This window comes from Ursus americanus, chromosome 24 (genome assembly GCF_024610735.1).
Source record: "Ursus americanus isolate L20-20 chromosome 24, mUrsAme1.1.p, whole genome shotgun sequence".
Classification (NCBI taxonomy): domain Eukaryota; kingdom Metazoa; phylum Chordata; class Mammalia; order Carnivora; family Ursidae; genus Ursus; species Ursus americanus.
The window spans coordinates 46,915,973-46,936,349 of NC_142150.1; the positions used below are offsets into that span (position 1 = coordinate 46,915,973).

Here is a 20,377-nt window from a genome sequence, read left to right on the forward strand (position 1 = left end):
CACGGGGCGCAGAAGCCCGGCGTGGCCTGAAACTCACCTCGGGCTCCACGGCGTCCAGGCCAAGCCCCACGGTCTGTAAGAATAGACTTCAAGGGGGCGCCGGGGTGGCTCAGTCATTAAGCGTCTGCCTTCGGCTCAGGGTGTGATCCTGGGGTCCTGGGATCGAGCCCCACATTAGGCTCCTCCGCTGGGAGCCTGCTTCTTCCTCTCCCACTCCCCCTGCTTGTGTTCACTCTCTTGCTGGCTGTCTTTCTCTCTCTGTCAAATAAATAAATAAAATCTTAAAAAAAAAAAAAAAAAGAATAGACTTCAAGCCAGAAGACCCGCGCTCACACCCTCCAGGCTGCACGTTACCAAAACAAACAGAACAAAACAGAAAATGACAAGTGTTCTCAAGGATGTAGAGAGACGGAGCCCTCCTGCCCTGCTGTGGGAAGTAAAATGCGGCAGCCGCTCTGGGACACAGTGCGGGGGGTGGGGGCGCTCAAACAAGAACACAGAGCTACCCTGTGATCCCGCCACGGGCTGTTTACCCAGAGTACGTGGACAGGGACTCGAGTGGACGCTTGCACACGCACGTTCACAGCAGCCGACGCGTGGAAACAGCCCGAGTGTCCACCGACGGACACGCGGATAAACATGTCTCACAAGGACAGAGAGTGGCCGGCGGGCGCCAGGGCCGGGGGAGGGGCGGGGGTCGGTGTCTCAGGGGGACAGAGTTTCCCTTTGGGAAGATGGAAAGTTCTGGAGACGGACGGTGGGGACGGCTGCACAGCATCAATGAGCTTAGTGTCCGAGCTGTGGGCTCAGATGTGGTGAACACCGTACGCTCCGTGTTCTGTGTGTTACCACGATGAAAAACTAGGAAGAACTGGGAGTGGCCTCGCTGGGTGGCGCTGGGCGCGGGCCCTGAGGCCGCATCCTTGGCAGGCTTGACTGGGGCAGGCGTCACTCCATGCTGTCCTTCCCGCGTGGCCACAGCAGGAGGCCCCTGTTTGCAGCCGTGTGTGCCTCTCCGCACGTGGCCTGCCCTTGTCTGCAGCCGTGGCCTGGGGCGGGTGAGACTCGCCTTGAAACCTGTTTTGCAGTTTAATGTAAAGTTCCTGCTTAAAGACACACGCAGCGACCGTGAACTGCGTTTGGGGAAACGCACACAGGTTGTAAAAGCATCAACATGCTCGTCAGAAGGACAAACTCCACGTTCAGAACAGCAATTACTTTGGGGAGCAGGCGGAGACATGACCGGGGACGGTCACGGGCACTCGATTTCATAGGTCAGAGGGCATGGATTTGCTTGTCCGCACAACTGTACGTTACCTGCTCATTTTCCTCTCCTTTTTGTTCATACTTTTAGTCACACTCAGATCCTCTCCCTGCCGCTGAAGAGCTCTCCCTCGGCCTTTGTTATATGGGTTCTTGCAAAACGTGTATTGTTTCTGAATCTTGGTTTTTCCCTTCCATCCACGTGCTTTATCCACACTCCGTGTGGCCCGTCTGGTTCTCTGTCTTCTTCACTCGGCACTTTCTCCCCCACGTGCCCCTCCTGCTCCCCAAACGAAGCAGGGGTGTCCTCCCTCCTCCCCGTGGGCCTGCGGGAGGGTCCTGGGGACGAGCTCCAGGAGCAGGGCTGCAGGTGAGGGGACACGCTCCGTGGTGCCCTGTCCCCACCCTGGGCGTTAGCCAGCTTCCTGCTTCCGCCATTCCAACAGGCGGAGCGTGGTTTCCGTCTGCCTTTCTCTGACAGCTGGCTTTGAACATCTGCTCCAGGCCTGGGTGAACCTGTGCTTCCCCCCTAGATGCCCCATTTCCCACCAGGACTGGGGGCTCTGTCTTGTGTATCTGCAGGAATCTGCCTGACGAGTCTACACCAGTGCTTCTCCACTGTGGACCGCAGGACACTCTTACGCAGTTAAGCATTGTCAAGGGTCCCAAAGAACTTGTGTAGATGTGGGTTATGTCTCTCAATATTGACGGTATTAGAAAATAGAACCATGACAATTTAAAGACATGATTTATCCTCCCCTTAAAAATTATAGTGATAGGGGCGCCTGGGAGGCTCCGTCAGAGAACCTCTGCTTTCTGCTCAGGTCATGATCCCAGGGTCCGCGAGTCCTGCATCAGGCTCCCTGCTCTGTGGGAAAAACCCCACAAACCCCAAAACCTCACAACACCCCACCCTAACCTGCCCTCCTCGGGACCCTGCTAAATGCATCAAGGTAGGTGAGCCCATGCAGCTCCGTCAACATGTCACTTGGAGGCGTTCTGGGGCCACGATTCAGCACAAAGAGTATATATTTCTTCTTCTTTTTTCTTTTCTTAAGATTGATTTATTTATCTGAGAGAGTACGAGGGAGCACAAGCAGGGGGAGGGGCAGAGGGGGAGAATCCCAAGCAGACTCCCAGCCGAGCGCGGAGCCTGACGCAGGGCTGGATCTCAGGACCCTGCCATCCTGACCTGAGCTGAAATCAAGGGTCGAAGACGCTCACCTGACTGAGCCCCCCAGGTGCCCCAAGTGACAGCTTCCGGGAGGCGAGCTGCCCTCTGGGACGGGAATGTCCGCGTGGGTCATGGCAAAGCCATTCGGTCCATCTTGTTCTGTGAACGGATCCTGGGCCCGTCGTGATCTCTGATCGGCCCGCATTGGTCATTGGGAAAACACTGGTCCACACAGCCCCCCGGACCTTCCGCGTGCGGACGCTGCGCTCGCGGGATGGACTCCCACGCTGCCCACCTTCACTGCGGCGGGCGGGAAGGCCTTCAGGCTGGGAAGCGGTCCTCTGGCAGGGCGGGCTCCAGACTCCTAACTCGCAGGCTTTGCACCAACATGAGCCGGGTCAGAAAGGCCAACAATCACTTCTCAGTCTTGTCATGAAGAGAGTCCAGAGCTCACAGACCCAAAGGGTCTTGGGGTCCTAAGGGAATCGTGGGCCGTGCTAGGGAGTGGCCGAGACAGTTCATCACATGAGAATTTTATTAGAATCACCCTGGTGAATAGGGACGCCTGGGTGGGCACGTGGCCTGAGGGCAGCCCTGGGGCCCAGCCCCTCCAGGGGCCCGTCTCGAACCTAAAGTAAATCACAGTGGTCAGTTCTGCCTCAATGGGCCATCATCTTCCTCAGTCGAAGACGAGGCCAGGCCACAGAAAAGGTGAGCCTCGGGCTCCCACTCCCAGCTCGGGGCTAAGCCAGTAGCCAAGGGACTCCACTCATGCCATCTTTTCCGGGCCCCGGTTTCCCTGCCTGGTCACTAGCAGCCTCTCCAGGCCTATGCCCCGCTGTTGGGAGGGGTGGGTTCCGTGTCCCCCAGGGCCAGGGATCAGGGAGAGCCTGGCCTCCTACCCGCCCGCCTCCCGGGGGCCCAGCGAGGAGCCTGCCAGGGCTCAGGCAGGCAATGCCACCACGCTCCTTCAAAGGACAAACAAGGGTGCCAGTTCCTGGGAAGAGCTGACAGCTGGGGGCCAGGCTGGGAAGAGAGTTCGCCAGGGCCAGTTGTCCACACCACAGCCCCACCCTGTCCCAGTTTATGGCCAGGTCCTGTTGCAGGCACGGGTCCAGCGCCAACGCCCTTCCTCCTCCTGGCATCTTCCGGGAACCAGTGTTGGCTGCAGGAACCAGGGCTCTCCGGAGCCAGGAGGGCCCAGAAGGGCAGCATTTGCGTCTCGTTCCCCAGACACGGAGGAAATGGGCAGCTGTGCCCTCGTCCGGATCCCAGAACCAGGCAGTGTCATGGGGAGTAGACGAGGATGAAACGTCCCCAGCCCCCTCTTGGCACAGCCCCCCCAGAGTCCAGGCTGCCCTCTGGCCCAGGTGGATGTGCTGTGGACATCCCAGATGTGGCCAGAGAGGGCTGGGGCTCGGAGCCTGCGTGTCTGACACTCACACTGGGGGCGCAGCCTCAGGGGGGACCCACCTGCCTCCCCTGAGCTCCTGTGTATCCAGGCAGGTGGGGCTGGGGGAGATAGATGGGACAAGGGTCAGGAACATTGGGGGTTCAGCCCGGAGGGGTCAGGGGGCTTCATGGAGAGAGGTTAGGCTAGGGCTGAGGGTTGGGTTTGGGGCACAAGCCTGGGTCTGTGGGCACAGGGTTTCGTCTGGGGCTCGGGGAGAAATGAGGGCAGGGGTAGGCTGGGTGAGGCATGAGGGAGGGGAGTTAAGGTCAGGGACCCAGGACCACATCAAGAGCGCCATTTCAGCCACCAGACAGGACAGGACGTGGTGCCCTGGGAGGGCCTTCCCTGACCGTGCATCTGTCCCCATGCGGGGGGACACTGGCCACACCTAGCTCACCGCTCCCTTCAGTGAGGGTGGGCCCTGAGAGGCAGAGCTGGGGGAGCGGCCAGGCTGCCCTCTGCTGGACCCCACCTCTCCAGGCACAGGTAAGGTCCCTAGGGCTCATTTCCCCCAGGACCAGGTCCAGCATGGGCTGCGGGAGGGAGGGGCAATGGCCACACTCACTCGGCCCCCAACCCCCTGCAGCAGCTCAACCAGGCACCCTAAGGGGACACCAAACAGCTGGGGTAGCTGGAAGGGAGAAGGAGGAGCTGGGCCCAGGCATCCAGGGTTGGGAGGCGCCTGTTTCTGGGGTGCCTGGAGCCACAGATCCTCGCTGGCCCCTTCAGAGCCAGCCTGCTGTTTGCTCTGGGGCCTTCCACCCTCGGCAGGCTCTGCATACAGCTGGTGCTCAATGAAAGCTCGCAGTTGTTGATGGCGGAGGACGGTTTGTGCCCCTGTGTGGGCTGATACTTCCTACCTCCATCTCTGCCCTGTGGTCAGCAAGGGGTCTTGGGGGGGCAGGAGGGCAAGCTGCCAGGGACAGCAGGGTCCTATGTGATGCAGGCCCCATAGGTTGGGCTGCTATGACGCCCCTACCAAGACCGCTGACCTTGCCCTCGCTCTGACAGCACAGAGACTGACCACAGAGACTGACTGGGGTGCTTTGGGGGTAGCAAGTGGCACCTCAGAATTTGGGGCCTGTGCATAGTGACCTGGAGCCCCCAAGAAGCCAGGAGGGCTGTCTGGGGAGGCGGAGACCAGCTCCACCCCCCAAGTGCCACCCCCAGCTGAACCTGCCCCCCCATGTCCCCAGAGTTGCCCTGTACTCAGTGAACAATGCAGAGTCCCAGGCCAGGCCCCGGACCACACCTCAGTCTGCAGAAACCCTGATCCCCAAGGGACCAGCCTATGGGGTCCCAGCAGGAACGCAAGGCAGCCCCCATGGTCTCTCTCATGGGGGGCACAGGACGGTGGGTTTGGGGGTCACTGATGCTTATGGACATTTCTCAAGGGGCATGATCAGATCTGGGAGTGGGGGACAAGGCCCCAGGGAGCGGGGGAGGGGCAGCCACGGGAGGTGAAGGGAAAGCAGAACTGGGTTGGGATGGTGATGGGGAAGGTGTGTCAAGGGGGCCGGGTGGCGCCCAACGTCGCAGAAAGATGCTGGGGAAGACCCCACCCCTGAGTCCTTGAGGACGGGGGTTCCCAAGGGGCTGGAGGCTAGCTGACCTTCCCTTTGACCTTCAGGAAACTGCTCCTACCTCCCAGGCCAGGCCAGGCAGCGTGCAATTCACTGGGGTCCTCATGGGCAGCAGGGTGGGAAGCGGCTCTCCTATGTCTGGGGCCTTGAATATTCACGGGAAGAGAGGGCTCCAAGTCCCTCGGGTCAGGTGCAGCCCCGGGTCTCCGCCCCCCAGAGCCACACCCAGGCCCCGCCACGGAGGTCCGGGGAGCTGTCTGCCCACCTGGGTTGTGCTCTGGGCCTTGGGGGCTCCGACAGCCAGATGTGCAGGGACTTGGCCCCCTGTCCCCCCCCCCCAGGTGCGTCCTGGGCAAGCTGCAGCCACCGCCCCGCCTGAGCCGAACAGGCCCCAGCCAGATCGCAGACCCAGGCCCAGCCCGTGTGACCACCCCATGGAAGGTTCCGGAGCAGGGTGGCACATGAGGGTGCTGATATTCACCAGCAGGTGGCGTCCAGCTCCCGCACTGTGGGGGTGGGGGGTGGGACCACGTGAGGGAGCAGGTGCGTGGGGCCCACCTGCGCGTGAGCACTGAGCGTGTGCGCACCGAGGCCAGAGCGCACGGGCACTTGGACACGGGTGTGAGCCTGACGGTGAGCAGCCCCTGCAGTTGGGGCCCCCGCCCTGTGGGCGTCAGACAGGCGAGCAGCCCCACTGCCCTGGAGCCCTGGTCAGAGGACATCCCACTGTGACCTGACTCCCTCTGTCTTCGTGCACTGTGGGCCCTGGGGAGCACCTTCCACGCTCCAGCCACCTGCAGGCCCAGCACCCGCCCAGCCACGGGGACACGCAGGTCTGCGTCCTGCATGCGGGGTGGGTCTGCCACCTTTCCGTGGCCGGTCTGTCCCTCTGCTAAATGCACAGTGATGGTCACTTGAACCACAGGGACCCGTCGCTCTAAGAGTCACACTCAGTGAGGACTCTGTCCCCAGGTGGTCAGCAATCCCCTGCTCTGTCATGGCCCTGGGCCCTCCCTGCCTGGCCCGGCCCCCCAGGAGGGCCACCCACCTCTGAGCCCTGGGAGCCACAGGGAGCGAGGAGGCTCGAGGACATTCCTGAGATTCAGCTGAGAAGCAGCACGAAGCGCCAGTCCGTGTCCCTCCTCCAGAGGGGGGCCCAGGCCCCACCCAGAGGCCCTGGGTCTCAGCACACTCCCCAGGGGATGGTCAGGGCCCCTACCGGGGAAGCCAGGGGCCAGGATGAAGACAAAGGGCCCATCCTGACAGCGGGCCCCTGGGGCAGGGGATGCAGGACCACTAAGTTCTAAGGCCGTGGGGTGTGGGGCGTGCCCAGAATTACCACTCAGCTCTGGGGGTAGGAGGAGATGGGACCCTGCCTGGAGCCCCCAGGCGATACAGCTGGGGGACAAGGGTGGCCATGACCACTAACTGCGGCAGTGGCCCTCCCTCCCCCTAGAAAGGGAGGCTATCTTCCCCAGGAGCAGCTCATTTGGCCCCAGCGGTTCCCACAGGCTGGGGGAGGCGTGCAGGCAGAGCTTCCAACATCCCCGTGTCCCTGATGAAGGAGAGGCCATGGCCAGGGAATGCAGCCGGCCAGTGGTGGCCACCCCCATGAGGGGCCAGGGCCCCACGAAGCAGGACCCAGAGCTGGACCAGGGGCCAGGGTCAGTGACGCAGCCCGGCCGGAGCCGGGGTGGGGCGTCCGCCTGCGGCCATGTGCACAGGCCTCGAGGAAGCGGATGTGGCCTTTGACCGGCAGATTACAGAGCCGGCCAGGTGGGAAAGTCAACAAAAAGCTCTCAAGGAGGAGCTGGTGGGGGCCTGCCTGCCTGTCGACACGGCAGGGGGTCAGCCGCCGGGGGTGGGGCTCGTGGGGTGTCGGAGGACGCCAGCCTCAGACACGGGGGGAGCAGAACCCAGCACAGGGAGGAAAGGGCAGACTGCCGTAGTTAGCAGTCATGACCGCCCTTGTCCCATAGGCTGTGAGGGCCCCGGTGAGGCCGTGGGGGCCTGAGGGCTGGAGGCTGACTCTGGCAGCAAGGCCCAGGCCTGGGGGTCCCACATTCATCTCAGTGATACCCAGAAAGAGGTGGGGGAGAGGGAGACACCCATACCCTGGGTGGTCCCGCGGGAGGGCTGCCAGTGAGCGGCAGGCTTGGAGGCCTGAGAGAGAGAGGTCTGGCTCAGGGGTCCATGGCGCAGACCCCTCTCAAGCAAGGCAGGGGCCTGCAGGTCCCCAGCAACAGCCCACAGGGCCTCCGGAAAGGGGCTTCTCCTTCTGTGACAACAGCCCACAATGGAGACAAGCACAGAGGCCTTGGGAAGACCGGCCCGTCCCACCCACTCCCCGAAAGATGAAAAAGATGCACCACAGCCCCCAAAACAGTCTCTGAAGAGCAGAGGAATTTGGGCAGTGTGGCCCCGTGAGAAGACACTGCACACGGAAGTGTATGTCTGGTGCTGAGTCGTGCCCCCTAGATTCCTAGGGGGACACCCTGACCCCCAGGACCTCAGAATGGGACCCGATTTGGGGACAGGGTCCTAGCAGGTGAGGTCATTAGGGTGGGCCCCTCATCTGATGTGACTGTGTCCTTATGAAAAGGGGAGACTTGAGTCGGACTCGCACGGAGGGAGAGGCAGTGTGATGATGGAGGCGGAGGCCGGTGGGGGCGGCGGTGTCTACAAGCCAGCGAGCCCCCAGAACCCGGGACCCACCAGCAGTGGGAGGAGCGGGAGGCCTCAGCAGGAACCAGCCTTGCCCACACCCGGTCCTGCTTCCAGAGCCCGGGCAGCGGGAACCGCTGGTGTCATGGTCGCCCCAGGATAGTAACACGGCACTCGCACAAGGTTCGCGGGTTTGGACACAGGGTGTGTTTATCTTCTCGCTGCTTTTCTGCATTTTTCCACACTTTACTGAGTGAGTTGGTACCACGGTACAATTTTTTTTATTTAAATTCCATCTCATCAAGGATCTCCACCTCCAGGGAGGAGAGTAACAGAGACTGGGATCTCCCTTCTGCCTGAGGCAGGAGATGGAACAGAGCATGCGAGACAGTCGTCGAGAGACTGGATCTCGGCAGTGAGAGCCGCCATCCCAGGAGACGGGGGACCACAGGGAGGGGACGGGAGGAGCTTGGCCGCCACCCCAGACAACGACGTAGCTGAGAACAGACGCGGGGTCTAGGGAGGCTGGAGCCGTGGAGACGGCAGGAGGCCCCTCCGGTCCCACTGGGCAGGGCGTGCAACTGAGGAAAGGGCCATGGGGGGGCCAGCAGGTGGGGGCGGCCCCTGCCCCCCAGCGAGGCTGGAAAACCTCATGATGGCCACGCAGTGGGTAGGACGGTCCGCCGGGTCCCTCTGGGGCTGAGATGCTCCAACCTCACTAACGGTCCACAGAAGAAAGACCCAGGAGGACCCGTCTGCTTCCAAGACCAAGATTTGTGGGAAGACAAAAATATGCAGCCCCCGCAAGGTGAGGGGGGCGCCGGCACCTCCAGTCAAAGAGCGGCCGGCGGGAAGGAACCAGACAATCCGACCCGTGATCGGGAGAAAAATCAGTCTTCGGAGGCCAGCATGGTGGCGGAGGCACAGGAAGTAGGATTAGCACTCAGGGTGTCGGCCAGGTCACTGTCACTGGACCCCGTGTGTTCAAAAAGGCACCGTAAGGATGGAACGCGACACACAGGGACACAGAAGGTGTGAGAAGAGACAGAAATTACGGTTCTACAGACGGAGCATGCGCCGGGGTGAGCAGCAGGTCAGACCCCGCCAAGGAGAACACCGGCCGGTCCGCGGTGAGACCCGGACACACGCAAGGTAGCCCGCGAGCACAGGTGTGCAGCCGGCTCCGCGGGCACAGGCCGCAAACACCGCAGGAACCGCGGCCAAGCTTCGCTCTGGGTCCGTGAAGGCCGGAAGCCCACGCTGTGTGCCGCCCGCCAGCCCCGGGGACAGGACACACGAGGGAAACCACGTCCCGACAAATCGTCCCATCGCTCAAACGTGGGGAGAAAAAGAAAGTCCGCACAGAAGCCAGGGCGGGAATGGGTTGTGTGAACACGCACGAGGTGACGGCCAACAATTTTGCCAGAAACCACGCAAGTTCGCCAAGAAAAAGCAGCTGGCCTCGTGGAGAAATACCTCCCAAAAACAAGGGCACGGGGAAGCTGCTCTGAGACTCCGCCACCGGGTCACGGGGGCTGACGCCGGACCTGACGCACGCGGGGAGGCGGCCCGCGGGGAGGCCGTGCCTGCTGCGGGCGGCTGGGGTACCGGGAAGACAAACACCGCGCATCCCACGGGGACTGCCGAAACCTCAGGACCAAGACGGGAGGGCCTAAGGCAGCGAAGGGGACTCTGAACCCCGAAGGAGCACTCGGTTAATGCAACAGAAGGCGGGGCGGGAACAGACGGAAGAAAGGAGAACGGCGGCCAGACGGCGACTGGGGCCACGGGCGCAGCGCGACTGCACTAGGGACAACCGCCCAAAACCCCCGCGGAAAGGCACGGGTTCTCAGTGGGCGCGGAGCAGCGAGACGCCCCTGTAACTACAAAGACACACGGGAGTGGCTTGAAGTAAAACATCGAGAAAGACCTGCAAACACATCGAAAAAAGGCCCAGTGATGATATGAACACCAAAGAGGGTTTCGGAGCAAAGAATATCACCAGGGATGGATGACATCGTTTCACGGCGATACGCTCTGATTTCCCGGCCACAGCACCGAAAAAGCACAAACCACACAAGGAAAGCTGGTCGATCGGACATTGTCGAGATTAGGAACACCTGCTCTCTGAGAGATCCGGTTAGGAATATAAAGGTTGGGGGCGTCTGGGTGGTGTCGGTGCCGCGTCCGACTCTTGATTTCGGCTCAGGTCGGGATCTCCCAGTCGTGAATGGAGCCCCATGTGTGGCTCCGCGCTCAGCACGGACTCTGCTTGAGAGTCTCTCTCCCTCTCCTTCTCCCCTCCCGCTCGTACTCTCTCTATCCCAAATAAATAAATACGTCTTAAAAAAGAAAAGAGAAAAGAGCGCAAAGGCACACGGCACACTGGAAGAAAGATCTCCGTGAGCCCTGGTCTGGTGGAGAACGGGCAACCACAATAGACCGAGAACTCTCAAAAGCGAATTGGAACCAAATAATCTGATTTTAAAAGCGCAAAATGTTTGAACAGACACTTGACCCAGAAGACACGGGATGGCAAATAAGCATGTGTGTGCGAGATGGCACCACACCTGTCAGGACGGTCCCACGGCTCACGCCAAGTGCTAGAGGGATCAGAGGACGCAGGGAGGCAACATGGCACGGCCGCTCCGGCAGTTTGCCGGGTCCCTAAAAAGCCAGCAGGACACCAGCCATAGGCTCCGGTCGGGCCACACCCGGGCACTTTCCCCAGAGAAAGGGGGAGCCCACACTGGCGGTGATCGGTGCCCGCGCGATCCTGGCCGGCCCAGCCGTGGGGGAGCACACGGGCGGACGGGGCACAACCCTGCCAGGCAGCACGGCTCAGTGATGCAGGAACCAAGCACTGGCCGGGCAGCAACATGGGTGAGTCCCGAACAATGTCACTCAAAATGCGGAATGACACTGGCCAGACAAAACCGTCCAAACGGCCTGATTCTACTTACATGCAAGTCTAGGACACGCACGTGAGTCTGGGGGGACCGCGGGCAGGTCTGTGTGCTGCAATGCGGACAGAGGACGGGTCCTCTGGGGGCAGCTGTCCCGATGCTGGTGATGGCTTCAGGGCTGTGCGTGTGGGTCGAAACCCATTACGCTGGACTCTTCAGTGTGTGCGGGTTTCCTGCGTCAGCTACACCCGACGGAGCGGCACAACAGAAACAGAACTGACCCCCACCAAAAATCTCGCGTTTACCCACCAGGAGGAGGAGGAGAAAGACTCCATCCTGGGCCTCTGGCTCCCACGCTTCCAGAAATTGTTCCTAAACTCAGGATCGTGGGGTCACTGGGACCCGGCTCTGAGCCTGGAAAAGGTGGAGAGCAAGGAGGGCAGGGGCATCCTGACTCTGCCGTGGCGCTGGGAGTGGGGCCTACACAAGTGTCTTGTGTCCTCCGGCCCGCGTCCAGCCACCCCCAGCTGGCGCCTTCTGGGCCCCTCCTGCGCATTGTGTCCCGTCGGAAACTCGGCAAAGCGAGGCCACAGAGGCCACTGCCTGCACACAGCAGGTGTCAATGCCCCGAACCAGGGTCCAAGGATGAGTCGGCCACACCGTCCTTGTCACCTCCACCTGTGCTCAGGTTGGGAGGAGGGTCCCTCGGCCCAGGAGCGGCCCAGGAGCGGCCCCCTACTCTAACCCCCGGCATGGGGGCCACTTTAGCAGGGGGGACTGCAGAACTGGCTGCTCCCCAGGCCAGTCTCAGTCCCCCTCCCCCAACGTTGGGTGGGTCTGGGGCCTCTGACCCCAGGGATCTTCCCTGTTTAGCAGGCTTTTCTGGGGCCTTGGCCCTCCAGTCCCCTGTGTCCCAGGCCCGTGGCAGCGGCCTCTGCGGGCAGGCCAGTGGTCCCTAGCAGTCCCAGGTGCCAAGTACTTGCATACCAACCCCCACAGGTGGCCAGCATGACATCATAGCCGCTGGGCAGCAGGTCCAGGCCCTGAGGCTCCCCTGGGCCGGCCCCTGGTGTGAGAGGCCCTAGAAATCCACCTGGTCCCATATAGCGTGTTCTGTGTTCTCCTTGACCAGCCGCATAGAACTGGCCACTGCGAGCCAGGGGAGCACTGGCCCTCTCCTTGTCCCTCCGGAGGCCACAGTGCCGGCCTGCCCAGGACCCTGCAGACCCAGCCCTGCCCACTGTCGCCTGCTGCCCACCAGTGCCTGAATCACAGTCACCCTTTTGTGCAGGGCCCCCCCTTCCCCCAACTCTTGGTCCTCAGTTTACCCATTTCTCCCAGCTCACTCTAGAGCCAGGACGCTCTCTGGCGTGGCCCCCACCCTCCCACCAGTGCCCCACACTCGTACAGGCACTCCCAGGCCTGGCGGGGCCTCCCCCTACCTTGGCCTCAGCTCCTGGCCTTGAGGGTCTGGCTGCCCCTCTTTTAGCCCACCTCCTCCAGGAAGCCTTCCTGCACTGCTCAGGGCCCTCCCAGCTCAGAGACCACCTGACTCATGTTTCTGGGGGTCCTGCCAGGCCCCCCAAGCTGATTACCTCCCATACTGCCTGCTATGAACTGCCTGTTTGTGACCCCCCCCCAAATTCATATGTTGAACCTCTTACTTAAAGGGAGTGGAATTAGGAGGTGGGGACTTTGAGAAGTGATGGGGTCCTAAGGGGGGCCCCCCGATGGGATTCAGGCCCCTGTAAGGAGAGGCGCTGGAGCCCCTTCCTGCCCCTTCCCCCACGCGAGGGCACAGCAGGAAGGCACCCGCTGGAGCTGGGAAGACCTCACCACACCCAGCGCTGCCCGGTCCGGGCCGCAGCCAGAACCGGACCCCCCCCACGTGACCACCCCCTGGGGGCTCACCTCCCCTGTGCGCCATCACCAGCGTCAGGCTCCAGGGTGTCCTGTGCACCCCGGCCCCGCCCTGATGGCCACCACCACCCGGCCACCTGCCCCCAGGGTCACACGGACAGCGGCCTGGGTCTCCCCGCCCTGCAGAGCCCCCTCACCGGCCCCCGCAGCGGAGAGCAAAGCTTCACGACTTGGAAGAGGCAGCCCAGACGACACCCCGGCCTAGCTTGTGGTGTCCTCGTCCTGCCTGCCGCCGGGGCCCAAACCCCCAACCCTGCCTGACCAACCTTATCTGTTTGCTTTTCACCCAACATCCGCCAGCAATCAGGGCCCCAGCACGGAGGGGCTGGGGGCACTCAGCCAAGGCAGCAGGGCCACTGGGGGCCAACCAGGGGCTGGTGGCCCATCACCGTAGCGGTTCCCGGCTGGCTCCCAGCTGAGGGGACAGTGGATCCTGGACCCTCCCCTGGGGACTCAGGGGAATGAGCCAGTGACCCACCAGGGAGAGCAGCACAGTGTCCCCCGACAGAGGGGAGGGGTGCCGGTCAGAGGTACTCTGGGGCTCAGGGGAGCCCTGACCCTGGGTGGGAGGCACCAAGGGGTCCGGTGTGGGACCCCCCCCCCCGCCTGCTGCCTCAGCTGAGCCCCTCCCTGGTGGAAGGGGAGGGTTGGCCAGGCCTGTCCAGTGGGGTGTCCAGCCCCGGGCCTGCTCTCCCAGCCCCCTTGGCTCCCAGCCACCCATGCTCCTGTCAGGCCTCAGCCCAGAACCAGGCACTGAAGATGGACGGGAAATCCGAGGCCAGGAAAGGCCACACAAGGGACACACCATCCTTTTCTGGGACACGGTTCCACCAGGCCTGTGCCTACCAGCCAGACGCCTGGGCTGTGGCTTTCCCTGCTGGGGGCTTCCTGACCTGCCCTCCAGGCCCAGGGGCCATCAAGTCTCCCTCCTGCACCCCCAGACAGGACATCTGTCCACGTGGTGGCCACACAATGGGGCCGTGGGCATCGGCCAGCACTGGGACTGCCCTGCAAGAGGCCAGGGCTGTGCAACACCCACCCCAAATCCAGGCCCAGGGGCCGGGAGAGGTTGAACGTGCAGACGGAGCAGGGTCAGTTGTGGGAAGAATAGCAGGGTGGCCCGGGAACCACAGGAGGGGGGCTCAGGGAGGAGGGGCAGGGTCTGGAGGGGTGGCCCTGGGGCCCCTTGCCTGTGGTGCTGGCTCACTGGCTCTGTTGTGACCCCCAGCAGCTCCAGGGTCTGGAAGGGCAGTGAGAAGCAGGGAACAGCCTGGGAGGGGGCAGGAGGCCAGAGAGAAGAGCGGGGAGGGAGGCTGGGATGTGAGGGGAGAATCAGGAGGCGTAACAGGCCTACAGCTCCGGGAAGAGAGGTCTGCGGGAGAAGGGGCTGCAGATTGCCGGGGTGGGGGTGTCGAGAACGACACTTGGGGGATGAGAGAAGGAGGGATGCTTGCTGGGACGGATGATGGCTGGCCTGCTGGGACCCCAGCCACCCATGGATCTTGGGGTGAAGGCGGGGCCGGGATGGGCAGGAGACTCTCCCTGCAGGCCTGAGATCCTCGTCTGCCAGTCTCCTCCCAGGCCCCTCCAGGCCCAGAGTGTCCTGGGCCATCTGCCCAAGCAGCGGGTGCCCAGGGGCCGGGTCTGGCCCCAGGGGGAGCCGCAGGAGCGGCTGGGCCATGCCCCCGGCCCCTCGGTCCTGCCCCTGATGCCAGGGGTCTGGAATGTCCCAGTTTGCACCAGCAGTGGGATACCGTATGGGCCACACACACCGGCACGGGCAGCCACCTCAGCCCACCCAACGGCTGCCCGGCCCACCGCTCAGACAGGGGTGGCGGCTTGCCAGGCTGGGGCACGGCTGCCAAAAGGCAAATCCTGGCTCCCATATCAGAATCTTTCCCTGACGCACCCCAGAGCCGCAGTTTTGGGTTCTTTGATCTGACAGGGATTAGTGGGGCCAAGCCTCAGGGGGTGAAGCCTTACCTGCCCTTCCCCAAGAAACGTCACACCTGACAGGTGGGGCCCAGAGGGGTGGGCTGACCAGTGTGCACTCCGGCAACTCTGTAAACCGGAGTCCAGCAAACCCAGGGTCTCGGGGGCTTCCTACCTGGGACGAGAGCCTGGTCAGTTTTCTGGAAGCACCTGCCAGTGGCGAATGCCGATGTCCTCATTCAGGCTCTCGGTCCCAGGCAAACGTCAGGTCAAGGCTGCTGGGAGAGCCACGGCCTAGGGCCAGCATCCACCCTCCCCATTGAGCCCTAAAGCTGGAAATGGTGGGCAGGGTCCCGTTGCCTAGACACTGGGGCTGGGGGCTGGAGCAGCGTCCACCTGAGATCCCTGCATCATGGCCAGCCCGGGTGCTGGGCCCAGTAGTGCCACTGAAGGCCTGGCCATGTGGACAGAGGGCGAGGGCAGGGGGTCTGAGCCGGGCTGTGAGGCCGGACAATCACCCACTTGTCCAGCCTGCGGGTTCCGCTTCCCAAGGCTGGCCAGCGGGAGGGGCCTTTATCACCCACACGGCCAGGAACAATGGCGACTCACACTCTTATCTCCCGCTGTTTGCTCAGCCTGTGCGAGGCTCCCAGGTCAGGAAAGAGAAACCCATTCTCCCTGGTTTCCCGCCAAACTGGTGTATAGAGAGGGACATGGGGCCCAACTCCAGGGAGCCCCGCCTCACCGCGATGGAGCTGGACCCGCACGCAGGCCACGCTGCGAGGCTGAGGGCTGTCCGCTAACGTGCACACGTGGCGTCAACAGCCCCGAGGTGACAGGCGCTGGAATTCACAGCAACATTTTCCAGGAAACTCAGAGTCTCACACACACACAAGTGCTGACACTTCTCTACTCCAGGCTGCGGGGGCAGCACTGTCGTGGTCCCTGTGACCCAGCCCCCGCTGGGGCCACGCCTGAGTCCCTCGAGCTTCTGGGAGGTGAGACGGGGGACCCCGACGTGGGGATCTCTTGCCTGCCAAAAGCCCTGGCCCCTTCCCCAGGAGTGTACCCATGACCACAGTTCCCTGCCTCTGGCTCCATCCGTCCCTGTCCCCTGGCATGTCCTGAGGCACGGGTGCCCTCCAGGCCCTGGGACACATGGACACGTGGAGGACAGGAGGGGTCGAGGCACTGCTGGGAGACAGGACGCCACCCGATGAGCAGGGTGCTGAGTGGAGAGGTGGAAAGAGGGATGGTCAGTGGGGAGGCAAGTGCCAAGGCTGTGCCAAGGCCCTATGGTCGGGTGCCTGCTGGTAGAGGCAGGCAGCCTTGTGGGATACCACTGGCGGGTAAAGCAGTTGGGGGCCCAGCAAGGGTGTAGGCGGAGGACAAGGCCTGGGGCTCCCCCAGCCCTGGCCGCAGGGCACACCAGGGGCACAGCATCACCCACCCACCTCAGGAGGTGGCTTTAATCGGTGGGAGAGGAATCCAGGCAGCCCAAGGATGTTTTTCTAGCAGGGTTCTGGGCCTCTGTCCTTTCCCTGCTTGTTCCAAGGCCTGACACGTCACCTCCCCATTGCCCCCGACCTGGGCGCCCTCACCCACCCAGTGGCCTGGCCAGGACTGAGGTTCAAGGAGGGCCCACCCCTGGCCCCTGTGGGACCCCGGCCCCCACCCATCGTTCAGAGCTTCGCAAGCCCCCCGATGAGAGCGTGAGCTCTCTGAGGTCAGGGAGAACCCCGCAGCAGCCCTGTGGCGGAGCCTGGACAGAACCCCCAGCCTATGGGAGCAGACTCCTCGCCACAGTGACCCCAGCGTGGCGGGTTCCAGCGCAGGGCACCCAGGAGAGCATCTCGGAACCGCCCCCTCCCCATCCACCTCTTCTTCTGAGTAAAGAGGGAACAGGAGTGCCCGGGGTCCTCCCTCCACCTGGCGAGGGCCGGCCGCCCGCCGCGTGCAGGTCTCCGTTAAAACAATGTACTAAAGCTAAAGTTTATTTAAGGTAAACCCAGGGCATCTACTGCTCCCTGGGCTGGGGCTCCGGGCGGGGAGGCGGATCTGTGAGGCAGGGTGCAGCCCCCGCAGCCCGGGGGGTCCTCGGGGTTGCTGCACCCCAAGTCTCTGTGGGGCCAGAACTAACCTCAGGAAAGAGGGAGCCCCTGGACCAGGGCCCCAGGTTCCCACATGGGGTCCCCCACAGGCTCCCGCTTAGGACCAGCCTGCCCCGGGGAGTCACCAGACCCACACCAGGGCCCAACGGCCAGAGGATCCCACAAAATCCGAAACACACCCACTAACCCTCACCTCACTCTGACCCTGACCCTCCCCAATCGTGACCCTCATCCTGACCTCACCTTGACCCCGACCTTGACCTTGGCCCTGACCACGTCCCTCATCCTGGGCCTCACCCTGACCCCTCGTGACACTGGCATGCATCCTGCCCACTCCCTGCTCCCTGAGATGTTGCCCCCCGGGCACCATGTCCTTCTCCCAGGGGGTGGTGGGCACGGCCCTGGTCCTCGGCCTGGGAGGTCCACAGCCTAAGGCTGGCACACAGCTTCCACAGAGATGCCCTCCCAGACGAGAACCCCCCCGAGGCCACTCCACCCCTGCTCCTGTGCCTACAAACAGCTCAGAGCCCCGGGGGTCAGAAAACAGTACTGGGGGCCCTTCTGGGTACAGCATGACCACGCTGTGCTGCCCCCTCCCCCCTCCCAGCCGGGGCCCCAGCACGTGGGGTGTGGTATCAGCCCCAGCCCCGGGACCCCACCCCAAAGGGCAGGCTGGGCTGGCTTCACGTCTCGGGGAGTCCTCCCACTGGGTGGTCCTCCCTCCAGGTGGGGGTAGAGCCCAGCGTGCTGGCACCTTTGGGGGCCTAGGGTCTGAGTGAGGGTAGAGCTCACCCCAGGAGCTATCCTAGCACTTTGGGCTCCCCCCCAGAGGCAGAGGGGTGCTCAGGGGTCTCCCTGACATGCCCAGGACAAATGCCTCTCAGCCCAAGCTGTGGCTGATGGTGTCCATGCAGATCCAGAACCGCCCCCAAGACGGCCCAGCCATCTCAGCCTGGAGCAAACACGGACATGTCTGCAGGGCTCTGGAGGGCCTGTGCCCGCCCCTGCCCAGAGGCCAACGATAATGGGGCTACTGCCCACCAAGGAGCTTTCCAAAGGCCACGTCCTGATGAAACCGTGCCCAAGATCCTGTTTGGCCACCACTGCACCCAGTGGGTGCGGCCAGGGCAGGGCCTGCAGCCCCTACATAAGGCGTCCAGGGCCGGCCACTCCGGCTGGTGGAGCTCGCACAGGTGCAGCAAGCCTGCCCGCTGCACCGAGGCAGGAGGGGCCCGGGCCAGCGGTGACCTCTCTTCTCCACGCGTCATGCTCGGGCCTCGGCTGCTGCTGCTCCTATCCTATGGGGGGGCTCTGCTCGGCGCTGGTGAGTGGGGGCCAGCAGGCCACACCGTGGGGGCGGACAAAAGCCCTCAGAGGGTCCCTTCTCACCTCATGGACTGGCCGGAGTCATGCTGGCCACCAGGGCACTGATGGACGAGAGGCCCCTCCCCGGCCGGTAGCATCCCACACTGGCCAAGGCCAGGGTCTCCATCAGAGAGCTGGTTCAGAGCCCAGCTCAGTGCACAGGCTGCCACTCACCCCTGCACTGGGCACAATGGCCAGGGAAGAAGGATGCTGGGCTGGGGCGGGGCAGGGGTTCCGCAGGGACATACAGTGGGACACGGGCATGCTGGGCCGGACAGTGCTGGGGGCTCAGCACCCAGAGCCTGGTCCCGTCACTCTCCCCACTGGGCCCTGGGTCCTGAGAGAGGCCGTAGGGAGCAGGGCAGGGGCCTCATGGGCTCTGGGCCTCAATTTCCCCATCTACAGAAGTGGAGGAAACATCTCCCTCCTCGTGTGGCCACCATAAGGGTTAAACAAAGGGGGCCAAAGGGAGCATGTGTGGCCCAGGACCACCACCATTGTGCAGAGGCTTGGAAGGGGTCGCCCCACCCCAAAGCCTACCCAGTCTTGCCCACCAGGCCCATGGAGCAGGGGTCCCTCCCTTACCCCAACTCCCTGGTCCCTTCTGCTAACCACCCCAGGCACCATGACGCCACAGGCTGAGGGCTGCTCCTGCCCCCAAGCCTGGGAAGGGGCCAGCCCCAAGGGGTCCCACGGTGGCCGAGAGAGAAGTCCCTTCTCGCTGACGGCAGGCACCCAGCCCTCTGCATCTTCTCTATCTGCCCAAGAGCCCAGCAGGATGTGTCTCTTCTCTCTTCGTAATCCCTGACCCAGCCCCCGCCTTGGTGACCCCAGAGTCCCACCAGCCTTGGCTCCCAAGCCTGCTCCCCAGCCTGGACCCAAGCACTGGGGGTGAGCTAGGAACTCCTGCGCCTAGCGAGTCTCCCCTGGGCCCTCCCGTGAAGCCTGTGGCTCTGAGCACTCAGGACTTCCGTCCTGCCTGGGCCCGTCCCCTCTGAGATCTGGACCCAGAACCAGGACAAGAAGGGAGGCACCTGGAAGCCAGCCGGGGTGGGGTACTGCAGCTTTGGTGAGCCGCGGGAGCCCAGCTGTGAGGCCACGGAGGTGGAGGGACAAGGTCTGGCCACAGTTCTGCCAACCCCCTTTGAGTAATGGTGCAGGAGGAGGAGGCGGGCTCTGCCCTCCTCAACCAGAGCCTCCAAAAGCAGCAGGTCAGATGCAGGAGGCTTGGGGTGCCTGGAGCCTGAGCCAGGCGGGGGGGCAGAGGGCCCGGAGCCAGGCTGAGGTGGAGCCAGACGGGGAGGGGCCGGCAGAGTGGCCAAGTGTGCAGCAGGAACAGCGCGTGCCCCGGCTGCTCTCCGGCCTGTCCAGGGGCTGAGAGAGGCTGGGGGTGGCAGACCAGCCCGCCCTGCAGGCCCCGTGTGTACAGGGCAGGCATCGGTGCTCGTTCCGAGATTCTGAGTGGGAAGCACACACAGTCCCTTGGCCGGCCCCCTGAGCGCTTCAAAGGAGCCTCCGTGGCCAACGGCGGGGGCAGGGCGGGGGCGCGGCCCTGTTCAGACAGCCAGAGGACGGCACACGCGCCAGGGCTCTGTGAGGCTGGCACCGGGTGACGAGGAAGAGCCGGCACAGCAGCCACTGCAAGTGGGGGCCAGGGAGAGACCCACTTGGTGGGCGGGCAGCGGAGGCGTCCTGGGGGCACGTCGTGAGCTGAGGAGGGGCAGAGACAGGGACCCACGCGGTAGACCCCTCGGAGGGAGGAGGCCCAGAACCAAGTGTCCCCGGCCCATTGGAACAGTGGAGCTGTTCCACCGGTGTGCCGCCTGCCCCATCTGGGGACCCCCCCAGCTGCCAGGCCGTTGTCCCTGTTCCCTGGCATCACCCAGAGACCCGCCAACACTGCCGGGCAGAGTGGGGGAGAGGGCAGGGTCAGGACCCCCGAGAGCCATATGGGGTGCTGAACCAGGTGGGGGCCATGGCAGAACTGAGGGCCCCACGCGGGTCTG

At 63.5% G+C, this 20,377-nt stretch overlaps 1 protein-coding gene across 1 annotated transcript in view; it reads left to right on the forward strand.

The window, feature by feature from the left end:
• Window positions 1–7,187: 7,187 nt before the first annotated feature.
• MUC6 (mucin 6, oligomeric mucus/gel-forming) overlaps window positions 7,188–20,377 on the forward strand; it is a 44,083-nt gene continuing 30,893 nt past the window's right edge. Inside the window, exons 1-5 of the mRNA XM_087855220.1 lie at window positions 7,188–7,249; window positions 8,870–8,945; window positions 9,564–9,741; window positions 16,451–16,607; window positions 17,921–18,330. Of these exons, the coding sequence (XP_087711346.1) occupies window positions 7,188–7,249; window positions 8,870–8,945; window positions 9,564–9,741; window positions 16,451–16,607; window positions 17,921–18,330 (883 nt within the window). The remainder of the gene's footprint in view (window positions 7,250–8,869; window positions 8,946–9,563; window positions 9,742–16,450; window positions 16,608–17,920; window positions 18,331–20,377) is intronic.